Source organism: Mus pahari, chromosome 23, assembly GCF_900095145.1.
Source record: "Mus pahari chromosome 23, PAHARI_EIJ_v1.1, whole genome shotgun sequence".
Classification (NCBI taxonomy): Eukaryota; Metazoa; Chordata; class Mammalia; order Rodentia; family Muridae; genus Mus; species Mus pahari.
Genome location: NC_034612.1, coordinates 32,032,403 through 32,046,632, shown reverse-complemented (window position 1 = coordinate 32,046,632; position 14,230 = coordinate 32,032,403). Strand labels below are relative to the sequence as shown.

General features: G+C 48.2%; 1 protein-coding gene across 1 annotated transcript in view; it reads right to left on the bottom strand.

Annotated features, from left to right (window-relative positions):
* Sdk1 (sidekick cell adhesion molecule 1) overlaps window positions 1-14,230 on the bottom strand; it is a 953,795-nt gene that overhangs the window by 255,683 nt on the left and 683,882 nt on the right. The window contains exons 7-8 of the mRNA XM_021222746.2: window positions 13,188-13,378; window positions 2,108-2,191 (exon numbers count right to left, since the gene is read on the bottom strand). Of these exons, the coding sequence (XP_021078405.1) occupies window positions 2,108-2,191; window positions 13,188-13,378 (275 nt within the window). The remainder of the gene's footprint in view (window positions 1-2,107; window positions 2,192-13,187; window positions 13,379-14,230) is intronic.

The window sequence follows — 14,230 nt, the reverse complement described above, 5'->3', positions numbered from 1 at the left end:
TGAGATTGTCATTTACTGAAAAATAATAGTTACTACATGGGAGGGTGGGAGTGTTTCTATTAGGGGCAATTAAACGTCAAGTGGGAACCGTAAGCCCCGCCATAGTAGAGCAATGTAGTAGAGACTTCACATAGCTTCTCATCCTCAGAGCTACACTTTAGAGGATGCTACACTAGGGGGAAGAGGACAAGGTCACCACAGTATGAAGTGTCTCCACTCAGCATCCGTCCCATCCTTCTCCTGTCCTCCTCCACGGCTGCATTAACAGAGCTGTGGCTGAGGAGAACAGAAACGCAGTGTGCTTAGAGAGTGACCATGATGAGGTGACCAGAGTCTGCAAGTTCTCTGCCAAAGAGTAGGTCTGATATAAATTATGGGAAGGAACTTCTGGTCAGAGGTGACCGCGTTTACCAAGAGCTGTTGGGAACCCCACAGCTCCCATTTCAGAGCTGAAGGTGGGATTGGTTGAATACAGGGAGGTGATTCTGCTCTTAGTCCTAGGCATTAGCTCTCGGGGGTATCTGAGTGTCACAGCAGGAGCATGTGCTGGGGCACATGGCCATGGGCTGGGTTTTGGACTTCTGCTGCATTGCTGAATGGTCCCAGTATTTGGGGAGCAGCTTCTACATGCCAGATACTTGGTGACAAATTTCCAATATGTAACTTGTTTCATCTTGGAGGCTCTGAGTATAACACTTAACCGTGCTTTCTCTGTGTAGAGAGATAACATCCCTCTTGGGAAACTAGAACACTCACTAAACTGGTAGTGTGAGAAATATGTCAGGCTGGTCCGTTTTTTCAGTATGAGGTGCCTTTAAGGCTCCTCAGAGGGCAGAGACAAGCAGGAGGCCCGGGTCCTCTGCTCATATCTGCTTGTCCAGGTGCTCCCAGTTCATGCTGGGGTAGACAAGTCACCAGCAGTCAGTCACAGCTCAGAAAAGGAGAGTCTCCAGCCCCAGGACATCCATTAGATAAAAGCTTTTTATCCTGAACCAATTGGATAGGGTATTTAGAACTTTTTTTTTTTCTTTCAGCCTTTTCTATAGGCTGATGCCAGACTTAGCAAGGTCGTAAAATAAACTGCTTCACATTCGCTACTCTGGACCTCTAGCACTCTCATTACAAAGTGGGGGTCATTGTTTCTCACAAAAGCAAGGCTTCCTTTCCAGCGTTTAGTGAGAGGAGGAAAACCATTTTTATGATGCCAGATCTAAACAGACAGGAAAAGAGCCTTTTCATCTATACAGGTCTTGGCAATGGATTGCCTTATAAAGCCGGTAGAGTGTGTGTGTGTATGTCATGGGAGGGGCAGCATTATGTAACTCCCTATGAAACCATATAGTAAAGTTTATGGATGGGACAACGGGTATGGTGAGCCATAGGGAGGAGGGGACAATGACTTGTGGAGCATGAGAGCTGCCCCAGAGCTAAAAGGACAGAAAAGTAGGAAACATTCCTGTTCAAAATAATTAATAATGGGGCCTGGAATATATCTTAGTTAGCAGAATGCTTGCCTAACATGTCCAAGCCCCAAGTTCCATTCCCAGTACTGCACAAACCATGTGTGGTGGCTCACACCTATAATCCCAGCACTTAGAGGTGGATACAGGCAGCTCAAGTAAGTGCTCAATCAAGGTCAATCAAGGGCAAGTCTGAAGCCAGCCTAGGTTCTATGAGAGTCTGTCCTTAAAAGTTAACTAATTAATTAACTAATTATTAATAAAAATGGTACCCAGTCCTTATCATCTGGTGGATGAAGATGGGTTTCCTGAGAGCCATGGACTTAGGCTCACATACTCTGGGGAACCCAGAGCCTGAGGGGAGTCACAGGGTCTTCTGAGTCCTCTGTCTCTCGGGCAGACAAGGGGTAAGAGCTTCCTTAACTTCTCTTCCCTCCCTCCTGAGGGTAAGTGGATGTTACCTCTTGCCACCGCTGGGCTATGCTAGAGACAAACAAGGAACCAGGATCTTCAATGATGACTTCCTTCAGCAATTGTCCAATATTTCCAAACTTCTTATTCCCTGTCCCCCTAGAAGGACTTAAAGGTTGCTCTGCATAGTCACGGTCAATGACCACAGGTCCCCATCTGGGACTTCCCATACTCACCCATGGCTCGACACGGGATGTCCACAGCTTCTTCCACTTCTCCTAAAATCCGACTCTCTGGCTCAGCAGTGAAATATGGCGGCTCTTTAAACAAGGAGAAGAAAACAACTCCTAAGTAAAGACATGTCAGGGCCTTAATGTGAAATGTCCTCTATAGGTTCATGAGTGGGCGAGCATGCTTGGCTCCCAGATGGCAGCACTGTGGAGGAAGCTTGGGGGACTTCTAAGAGAGAGAGAGCCGCTGGAGGAAGTGAGCTTATGGGGATGGGTCTTTGAGGCTTTGTAGCCAGACACTACTTTTTGTTTACTCTCTGCCTCCAGAGTGTGGACACAATGCAAAACACCCAGCCCTCTGCTCCCACCATGGGGGCTTCCCTGCCTGCTCCTGCTGGAACTGTGGGCAACACAACCCCTTTCTCCCTTTAGTTGCTTTTGTCCATAGTTCTAATTACAGCAGTGAGAAAGTAACTGACACAAGGAGGATGTCAAGGATCACACGCACCCCCATCTCTCCCTTCCCTCCCCCTCCCTCTCCCTCCCCCTCCCTCTCTCTCTGCCCTAGCTCTCTTTTGCTCTCTCCCCCTGTGGTATGTGTGTGTGTGTGTGTGTGTGTGTACATGCGTGTCTCTGTATGCACATGTGTGTGTCTGTGTATATATGTGTCTGTGGGTCTGTGCATGTGTATCTGTGTGTCTGTGTATGTGTATGTCTGTGTATATCTCTCTATGTGTGTGTCTGTGTATGTGTCTCTGTGTGTGTGTCTGTGTCCGTGTGTCTGTATGTATACATGTGTGTCTGTGTGTCAGTGTCTGTGTGTCTGTATGTATCTCTCTGCGTGTGTCTCTCTCTGTGTGTGTATGTATAGGCCAGAGGTCAATGTCAAGTGTCTTCAATTGTTTTTAATTTTATTTTTTGAGACATCGTCTATCATGGGATCTGAAGCTCAGCAATTTGGCTAGGTTGGAATCTTCCTGTCTCACCTTCCTCTACCCTAGCACCAAGATTACTGATGTGCACTGCCATAGCTGGCTTCTTCTCTGAGTGCTGGGGACCTGAGCACAGGTCCTCATGTATGTGTAGCAAGTCCTTTATTGACTGAGCTGCCTCCCCAGTCCTCAGTCTGCGCTCTCAGGATTGTTCTAACTACATCATCGTTAGTCACCATCACGCTCACAGACCCAAAGTCGGGGAGCAGCAGGCAAAGGCGATTTATATTCTAAGGTTTCAGAAAGCAAATTACTACTCAGGGCGATGGCTACTTCTCAGTTTATGGGCTTGAAATCATGGAATATCTTAATTCACATTTTAGAAAGGGCATCCCCAGAGCTTCATAAAGGTATATTTACAGCACAGTACTTTAGAGGCTAGTTTGTTTCCATATCTAAACTAAACACCACCCGTGAGGCATGCTGAATAGCCCTATAACAAGGGGCCAAGTCTATATCATGGAACAGTGCAGCCTATTAACTTATTTTTTTTTACGTCTTAGCAGTTCTCCTCCAAAATGTAAATTTAATACTTCGATGGAATGCAACTAATAATGGGGGAGTGGGAGGGGAATGGACAGAGCCCCTCATCCATCCTGGCAAGGAGGGAAACTCTCAGGCATTTTTCTCTAGCCTCCCCCTTGCTTGGAAAGAGGAAACGGTGGCAGCATTAGCCAATGAGTTTCCTTGGAGGGTAAATTGCAACATTTCCCCCAGTTTATTCAGCAGAATCTAGCAGAGGCATGGCCAGGCTCAGGAGCATTAAGGCAGCAGTGATACTTCATTATCACGATGACAAAGGCTCTTGTGTTCACTTTCTGCGTGATAATTAATTTCTGGAGACATCTTCTTTTCATTGTAATAGTGTTAAATGTGGATAATAGGGCTTGGTGTGTCTCCTATATTGACTACATCTTAAGAAGAAGGAAAAAAACCCCATAAACCAGGGTGGGACCTAAGGAGGGGAACAGAGATGAAAACATGAGTTCCAAGAAGAAAAGACTGAAGGTGTCTGAATGGGCAGAAAGTGGGTACCAACTCTGCAATTACCTGGGCCTCTTGAGCAGGAGCCCCGCCCCAACTCCCCATGTGCCCTGTGGAGGTGGCTGTGGGTTCACTAGACAGAAGCAGAACCCTCTGATGTGGGTTTCATGTGCACAGACTGGCCAGGAGATGAGCTGTAAAGATTTGAAGTCTTCCCTTTCCTAGCTGCTCTTCGCACACAGATATTCCCTGCTCAGACGCATCTCTCTAATCAATAGTAATGCTAGCAGCACTATTTATGTTCCAACTCCACAGCGGTGCAGCCTGTCAAGGACCTTACGCACAGGTCATGGCCCGTATTCATCAGTGGATGCTAAATTCAATAGCTACCATCATGTTCTGATTAAAGGGACATGAGGGCAAAAGGGGGAAAATTAAGTTAAATATCAACATTTGCTTGTGATTAATTACAGTTTCCATTTCCTCTGTCAAACATTCTATTTTCAAATAACTGCAGACTCAGGCAGTTGCAAGTCATAATACGGGGAGGAGCCCATATATCCTTTCCTCGGTTTACCCTATGGAACTCTGTCCTCTCAGGATAACGGCTATAACCACCTTCATCAAAGCCCTTGTGACTTCCCCAGGAGACCCTCACATGCCAGTTGGCATTCCCTCATAGAAGGAAGAGGCATGTAAAGGCCTTAGACCCTTACCTGAGATTTCAGCCACACCATCCTGCACCTTCCAGATCACTGAATATAATGCTCTCCTGGCCAAACATGGTTGCCTGGTTGTGGGAGGTGCCAGAGTCCAGACCAGGTGGGAAGTTAATGGAAGTGGGGACTCCATTTGTGTGGCCCACGGAGGAGTTGCCATCTATGATAGCATGCTATTTGGTGAGGTGGCTACTTTGGGGTTAACCATGCTTCTGTAAGTGACCCCTCACACATGCTCTACAAGTAACCTGGAAACTCACTGGCTCATTGAGCTAGACTTTGTTGTAGTGTTGCCTTGGGGTATAGATCTTGTTTGTGTCTTTTTGGGTCTGGGTCTACAATAGCCACCCTACTGGTAATGCCATCCTATACTAAGCCACCTACAGGGTGTCACTCACATGGTCAACAGAGTTGATCCTTACTGCTCCTTCATGCTTCTACTTGTGTGTGCACACACCTGTGCTTTGTTCCATGTACCACAGTCACCATGCAGGGTCATGTGTCCATACTGTATTGGAACACAGAATGGTCCTTCATTGTGAAGATGCCATCTACCCCTAGTCCCTGTGCCTAGCCCAGGACCAATCCCCACTTTCATTAGTTTTTCATGTCAAGAATGTTATGGAAGCAGTACTGCTGTATGTCACTTGGAAGTGGCTGTCCACATTATGTGTAATTCCCTTGAAATGTGTCTAATAGGAGACACACTTGAGAGCATATACCTGTCCTGAGGATGCCCAGCACCTCCAGGGCCATGGTATGGTGGTTTGAATAGAAATGTTCCATCCAAAAAAAAAAAAACAAAAACAAAACAAACAAACAAAAAGAAATGTTCCATCCCCATGAGCTCATATATTTGAATGCTTGGTCCCCATTTGATGGAACTGTTTGGGAAGGATTAAGAGGTGTGGCCTTGTTAGAGGAGGTGGGTTCCTGAGGGCGGGCATCCCCTCCCCTCCAATTGGCTCTCTCTGCCTTGTGTTTCTGGATGGGGATGTAAGTAAGCTTGAGATAGTCCTCCAGTGCTGTGGCTACCTGCTACCACATTCCCTGCCCCGATGGTCATTGACTCATCTTCTGAAATTATAAGCCCTGCAATCAATCTTTCTTTCTTTCTTTCTTTCTTTCTTTCTTTCTTTCTTTCTTTCTTTCTTTCTTTCTTTCTTTCAATAGGTTGTCTTGCTTGTGGTGTCTTATCATGGCAATAAAAAATTTATTAAGAAGCCCAGATGCTATTTATATTCTTGGCTTCTGTGGAGTACATAGTGGCACATGACTGGGAATGGAGACAGTGAATCCACACCATGTTTCTGGGGGTGGACATGTATGAGGGGATGTCACTCACCACAAGCTGTGGCCAGGTAGGTGTGGTGCACAGCACACAGTCAGGCAGATATGCCACCTCCCTACTTTACAGCACCTCTCTCACCCATGTGCAGAAGGGTGGCCTAGAGGCACCAGGAAACTTTGTAACCATTCAGAGACACCTGTTACATCTTGTTCCTGGAAGCTCAGAGGTAGGTGAGCTGACAGGCTAGATGTTAAAGCTGCCACAGTGATACTGTCTGCTTCATGGCGCTTGTTCCCTGCCACCCATAAGCCACAATCTCTCTTTGTGGGTCCCTTACACCAACCCAATTCAATGGGAGTCTTGAGGGTCTTGCTTGTTTCCACACTGTCTACAGGATGAGGACAGTGGTGCACTTACTAGGTCTTCAGCTGTGGGCTCTTGGAGCTGAGCCACAGAGATACCCTGAGGACAGTCATCTACAACACATGACATTTTTAACCACTTGATCTTCCAAGGGCAACTGGGGGAATCTGTCTGTGTCTTGGCAAATGAGAGACAGAGAGAGAGAGAGAGAGAGAGAGAGAGAGAGAGAGAGAGAGAGAGAGAGAGAGAGAGAGGAGGAGGAGGAGGACTGGACTGGACTGTTAAATATCGATCACAGCTGCAGCCAATAAAACCAAGGATAGAAACGGGCATTTCCATCTTTAGAACTAAGATGAAGACATCCAAAGGGTCTCTTGGCCTGGGTGAAATCAGAGCTCAGACAAAGCCAGCACGGGCTGAATGGCCTCCAGATGGCCCAGCTGCAGTACCAGAACCAGAGCTAGGATCCCTCCAAGTAGTTCAAAACTGGGGCGGCATTGATCGAAGGGGCTGGAAGCAGAGGTGCTTGCAGAACAGCCTCCGTGGGGGTGGTTAATGCATACCCAGGCCATGTTGTACAGCCCTCAAGCTTGGTGGTAAATTCAGACTGATCCCCGGGCCTGTTCTGATAAGAACATTGCCTACATCAGCTTCCCTGCCCTCTAGAGGCCCAGCTCTGCTGCTATGCTGTGCCTTTGGCTGCAGTAGCTGTCCTCACTGGGTGCCTCGTCCACTGGAGTGGGCAGAATGGTCCCCAAGGATGTCAACAACAGATCCCCTGGGACCTGTGTGCTCTGTATGGGACACGATGAGCTCTGCAAGTGGGATAAAGGTCATCGATCTTAAAATGGAGAGGCTGGGAGAGCAGGGTTAACTGAGTGACCGGGTCTCATGGCAGGAACCCAGACAGTGGAGAACTTTCTCTACAAGGAGGCAGGAGAGACAAGAGGCAGGGCAGAGATGTGAAAATGGAAGGACTGGAGGAAGGGAAGAGAAAAAAAGGAAAATGGTGGGGAGAAGGGAGAAGGGAAAGAAGAAAGGAAGAGAGAAAGGAGGGGGAAGGTAGATGGTGGGAAGGAGGGGTGGGGAAGGGAAGGATGGACAGGAGGGACAGGAAGTGGAACTGAGGGGAGAGGGAGGGGAGGAGGAAGTGAGGGACATAAACACCTACTAGTCTGCAGAATGGCTGCTCATCTGTGACACTGTACCAGCCACTACGAGTGGCTCTGTTTTAAAATAGGAGTGGTCCGCATTCAGGGAGTCAGATTAGCTTTGCAAGAAACAGATGGAGTTCTCTGTATTGGTTGTTGTGTTGCTCAGTTTTCATTGTGTGCTTGATTGGATTTATAAACACTATGGAGATACCTCACCTCTGGGAGTGTCTTTGAGGATGCTTCCAGAAAGATATAACTGAGGAGAGAAGATTGCCCTCCCCCAGTGTGGGCAGCACCAGTCTGTGGGCTGTGGGCTGTGGGCTGGGCTCAATTTAAAGCACAAAGTGAGCTGAGCACAAGAGTTTATCTCCTTCTGCTCTCTGACAGAGGATGCAGTATGACCTGCTGTCTCATGCTCCTGTTGTTGGAGTTTCTCTACCAGGATGGGCCTTCCAAGTGTGAGCAGAGGAAATAACCAGTCCTCCCTGAGTTACTTTGCTCAGTTAGTTTTGCCACAACAATGAGAAAAGAGACCAACATAGCTACTCTCTGCTCCTAGGACCAGGGCTGGTGTGTAGGAACTCTGCACACTGGCAGGGGTGGACCCAGAGCAGCTACGGCTCCCGCAGGACAATGCTGAATCTGTCAGTTGGGAGGAAAAGATGTCCAATGGTCCCCCCCCAAGTGATCCAAGAAGCTATAAATGGTAAGAGCCACTGGCCTAGTTTTATTTCTGTCACTGTGATAAAACACCCTGATGAAAAGCAACTTAGGGGAGTCAGGGTATATTTTAACCTATGCTTCCAGGTTGTGGTCCACCACAGCAGACAGGAACCGATGGCTGGAGACTTAAAGCAGCTAGTTGGTCATAGCTGCAGCCAAGGCCAGAGACAACAACCACATGCATGCTTTGTACTTAGCTTGCTTTTTCCACAGTCCAGGGCCCGGAGTCATGGATGGTGCTGCTGGCTTTGGGATGGGTCTTCCTACATCCATTCACTTAATTAAGACAATCCCTGACAGGCATGACCACAGGTCAAGCTGAACCACACAGTCCCTCACTGAGACTCCCAGGTGACACTAGAGTGTGTCACATGGACAGTTAAAGCCAGCCATCACAGTTACTATCCTTTTTTTTTTTTTTTTTTTTTTTTTTTTTTTTTTTTTTTTTTTTTTTAGACAGGTTTTTCTGTGTAGCCCTGGCTGTCCTGGAACTCACTTTGTAGACCAGGCTGGCCTCAAACTCAGAAATCCGCCTGCCTCTGCCTCCTGAGTGCTGGGATTAAAGGCGTGCGCCACCATGTCCAGCAGACCATCAATTTGTTTTATCCTGACCAAAGTACCGAGGTTCCAAGGATGGCGAGAGCATCATGGCTCTTAGTGTGAAAAGAACGTGACGGATACACTCACTGATGTGACACACATTCTCATTAATATGATATAGACACTCACTAGCCGGCAACACGTGCTATGGCACTCATGCTAGTGACCCGTGAAGCCATTCTTTCAGAACTTTTATGGTGAGCTTGCTTCATTGTCTCCTTTGTTTCAGACAGCAGTCTTACCTACCACCTCTCCATGTTAGGGATTGGAACCAAGGCCAAGAATATCAAAGATATTCATTAAAGCGCAGCGACCAGGTTCCCATACAGTCAGAAGTGAACCCTAAAACCTATGCTTATATCTCCCTGCCACATACCTTGCTATCATGAGCCAACTGCTACAGAACACAGCTGAGACTCCTGCACAGTGACTTCTGGGAGATTCTCAAGGGACACCTAGTCTCATTGACAGGCAAGCTTGCCAGAGGCTAAAGGATGGATATCCAAGGTCAGTCACAGAGAGCTGCTCACAGCCTGAGGCATCCATCCAGGCTTTGCCTCCAACCAAGCTGGCCCCAGACACTGGCTGCAGAGGCAGAGGCGGTGCTTGGGGGATGGCTCAACTGTTCAGGGAGCAAGAAGTAAGAGGCAAGGCCCATTGCAGACCATGGGCAATCTCTAGCATAGAACTGCATGTAGTAAGCAAAGCTCACAGTCTATCAGCAGATGCAGGGGTAGAGCTTCTCCTGGGTGGGGCAGCACCAGCACTTCCCACCCCCCATGGTGGGTAAAGTTGGTTCCTATGCCTGAATGATGCCACCAAGAAAGAGAAGGTGGTAGCAGGGCAGAAAGTAATGGTGTAATAGGGAGGCGGTGGTCATGTTACACGGTAGCCTCTGAGTGTCAGGGCAATGGCCCAGAGACTGGCCAGCAGGGAGATGTCACAGCAGAGGTCAGGAGGAAAGAGGGACAGCAGGACAACTGAGCAGTGAGGAGGTCAAGGGACAGGCCCCAGGACTCTACAGGGTGGACGCCAGGCACCTTCTAGTGATCAGAGCTTGGGGTCCTGTTTAGAATACAGAAATTGAGCAATTCGACTAGAAGCTGACAGGCAGGGCAGACAACCACCGCCGTCTGTCTCCTCTCATCAGTATGAAATATCCGTAATTGGAAGGCGACTCCTTTTGCTTCCATTCATCTGCATGCTCATATCAATAGCTCTCTGCCTAGCTCTGCTGGTGACAGCCTGGGAGATTGGTCACGCTTGCTCAGGATCCCTCCCTGATGTGGTGGCCGGGCTTGGTGACAATCCCTGAGTCCTTTGAATCAACAGAAATGCTTTCTTCAGGGTTTTCTCCAGTGTGACCCAACCACAAAATTCCAACTGTCACAACTTCTAAGCAAAAGGTGACTGAAGTCAACCTTATTCAGACAGAAAGCACTGGGGACAAGCGGTGGCCCAGTGGTGAGGTACTCACTGCACAAGTATGGAGACCTGAATGTGTGCCGTCAGCACTCATGACAACGTGTCCCTGTAACTCTAGAGCTGAGGGGTGTGGCAGGTAGGGAAAGGAGGATCCCTGAAGCTCCACAGCCAGTCAGTCTAGACGAAGTGGCAAGCTACAGGTTCAGTGAGAGTCCCTATCTCAAAAAACTAAGGGAGGTGGTTCAGTGGTTAGGAGTTATTTACTGTTCTAGCAGAGGACCCAAGTTCAGCTCCAAGCACCCACATCAGGAGGCTTATACCTGCCTTCGACTTCAGCTCCGGGGGAACCAACACTCTCTTTGGGTCTATGCAGGCAGCTGTACACACACACACACACATACACACACACACACACACACACATTTTTTAAATCTCAAAAATAAGGTTCAGAGTGATTGAGGAAGGCATTCAGTGTCAACACATGCACGAACATGTACACACACATACACTCATCTACAGTAAAGGAATTGGAGTGTGTTCCCGTACCTTTCCAAGCCAGAACATGAGGGATGGTGAGTGCTAAATGCAAAAGCCAATTCTGATGTGAATCTGAGATCAAAGTTAGGATGATAGATTTAAATACTTGAGGAAGGAATGGTGATAGAGGCAAACATTCCCAGTTTATAGGGAGATAAATTTCCTCCCTTGTTTAAATTACCTTAAAAATGTTTTTTAACACAATAGAGTCCTGTCTTCCAGAGATTTACACATAACAAATTTTAATTTTGGTTCAATCTATAATGGACTGTGCTCAGACGGCCATAGATCAAGCCCAATGGAAGTCTCCGCTGAGAATGGGATTTGATTTTCACATCTATATCTAACACTGGCAGCCAGAGGAGAGCTCAGACCCTTGGGTGGGATCAGCAGTGATTGGCAACTCTGCCCTGTGGCTCCGATTCTCTGATCACCCTCATGACCTGTTCTGGAGGTTGCTGGTGGGCTGTATGCCGCAAAGTCACAGGGAGAGCGCAACCCCCTGTCCCGATGGCTGACAGACACGAGACTGCTCAAGGCAACCACCTCTGTGCAATGCTCCTCGGTGCTGGCTAATTTCATAGAAATCTATCTGCATTTTTCTTTTCTTATTTTGTAAAATGGCAAACTGTAAAAAAAATGTATTATTGAAGGAGTGATTCTCTGGAGAGGCCTTCCCCCTCCATTTCAATGCCTTTCATTTCCGATAAGAGATGGAGTGAAGCTGCCTTTGAGGTAACTCTCTGTCAGTAGTGGCTTCTGCTGAGGACTCGCAGGTCAGCAGGACAGCAGCTGCAGCCATTTTAAGAACAAGCTCGTGACCATGCAGGAAGCTGGGAAAATCAAGTGCGGGTATTTGCCTCCCCGTGTGATGCGCCCATATCATAATCTTGTGATAAGCTTACAATTCCCTCGGCCGCAACCCAAGTCATGCTTCCACGACTGTGATCTTCCAGTATTTAGTGGTGACTTGGAGCATTTAACTTTATCTGTCCTCCCCACTTCTGGGTCATACTTGGCCTGTTTTTTTTTTTTAAAAAAAATGATTGCTGTTCTTACATTTCAGTTCAAACCAAAAGTAAGAGCCAGCCGTTTCCATTCCCTTCCGCGTCGACATCACATAGGCTGACTTCTGAGTACAGATCAGGAGAGCCAGGGAGAGCTAGGGAGAAGTTTGGGGCAAAAGTTTGCCAGAAGAGGCAGGCAGTGCTGTGACGAGGACAGCCTCCACCTCCACTCTCAAGCTTTATGGCGGCAGGTGATTGTGGCCTGAGAGTGAACTGTCCCCCCATGTGCTCCCGCTTTTGCTCCCCAGGTGGCAGTGCTGTTTTGGGACACTTCAGAGCTTTTGGTGGTTACAGGGTACAGACCTTCAAGGGTCATAATCTAGCAGGGATCTTAGGAGCTGCAGGGTCTCACTTCCACAAACAAAGCCAAGCTATCCACTAGACTTTCCCCACCACGGAGGACTACATGCCTTGCCATAGTAAAGTAAAGCCTGTCCTTTCCTGAGGAGTTTCTAGCAGGTGCTCTGTCCCAGCGATGAGAAAGGCGAAGAAGTTGGGAAGGTACGAGAGACATTCCTACTTTGGTCCAAAGCAAATGGGATTAACTCGGAAGATAAACTCTATCATACCACCATTTACATCATTAAAAATAAGATCAGTGTGGCCCAGGGAGATGGCTGAGCTGGAAAAGGTATGCTCAGTCAAGCCTGACCACCTGAGTTTGATCCCCAGGATACGTGGTGGAAAGAGAGAACTGACTCTCACAAGTTGTCCTCTGACCTCTGCATGCATCCTGTGGCCTGTGAGCATCCCCTCTCCAAACATACATAATCAATTAATCAATCAATCAATCATCAATCAATGTCATTAAAAATAAAGGTCAGTGGGGACTGAGGAGATGACTTAGCAGCACACTCACTGCAAAAGCTTGAGGACCTGCTGCCCCCACATAATAAGCCAGGGTCAGCAGTGGATCATCTGTAACCCCAAGGCTGTGGGTGGAGGGAGGCAGCTGGGTCCTGAGAGCCGGCTGTGGAGCCAGTCAGTCTAGCCAAATGGCAAGCTGTCAGGTTCTAGAGAGAGACCCTATCTCAAACAGTAAGTTGGAGGGTAGCAGAGGTGAGTCACCTGATGTCAACCTCTGGCTTCCACATCTGTGTACAGAGGTGGCACACGTGCACAAATACGTCAAGTCAGTGGGACACACAGCAGCTCTCTTGTCTGCCCAGCACTGTGGGAATGGAGAGCTACCTGAGGACGCAGCCAGCACCACTGCTGGACTGAGCATTACCTATGATGGAAAGGAAGGCTCTGGCCCTGGCTGGCTCAAATGTGCTCCCCCGGAGTGTCGCCTCGCACACATACATCCCCGTGTCAGCTGATGTCGGATTGATGATGGTAAGGCGCCTCCCGTAGCTGTGCAGTCCACTTGTGAGTCGAACTCCGTTTCTCTTCCAGTGTACACTCAGCTCCTCCACAGGTCTGCGAAAGAGCAGAAGGGCACTGGTGACAGCGAGCGGTGAATCACGTGGACGGCGGTAATAATAATTTCAGGCATTCAGCAGGAGCTTGACAAAGCTAATTCTACCAGGAACCATGGCGGGTTGAACAATGGACATTTAAAAATCAATCCAGATACTGCTCCACTCCCTCACGGCTCGCCTCAACGAGACATTCTGCTCAAGGGCTATTGAGCAAGGATAGCTAATTGCAGCGGCAATGGACCATACATGCTAATGATTCCATTTGCCCAGGAAAAGAATGCTTCACACAAATACTACTAGGGGACCCACAGATACACGGAAGGTGTGACCATCTAAACCTCAACCTAGAGTGACCAGGAAGTAGGCAGGGCGTGCCTGGAACTAGAAGGGCAAGAGGAACTAGCTTTCCTCAGCTGTACAGGGGCCTGGCTCATCTCTCCCCCTATAGCTTGAGTCCCTGTTGCTGAGGAGGTCTCTCCATCACCAGGAGCTAACCTGAAAAGCTCCATGCACTGCAGAGTCAGTGGGAGGAAGTATCTAGCATGAGGTTCCCTGCATTCCCTGCATTCCCTGACACGTGACATGCAGTGCCCCAGGAGAAGCGAGCCTGCTGCATTCTGAAGTGTGGAGCTCATACGCTGTTCTCCACATCACTGTCTCTCCACAGGAGAATATCCAAGTCCAGGCTCTTTCTTATTTATCCGAGTGTATGAGTGTACACGTGTGTATGCACCTTGAGAGGCTCGAGGTAGGTCAATGTGGTTATTATTTACACCTCTTGCTACCATAATTTTTGAGACAGGGTCTCTCTCTAACCTGCAGCTTGGTGTACAGCTAGGCTAGCTGAACA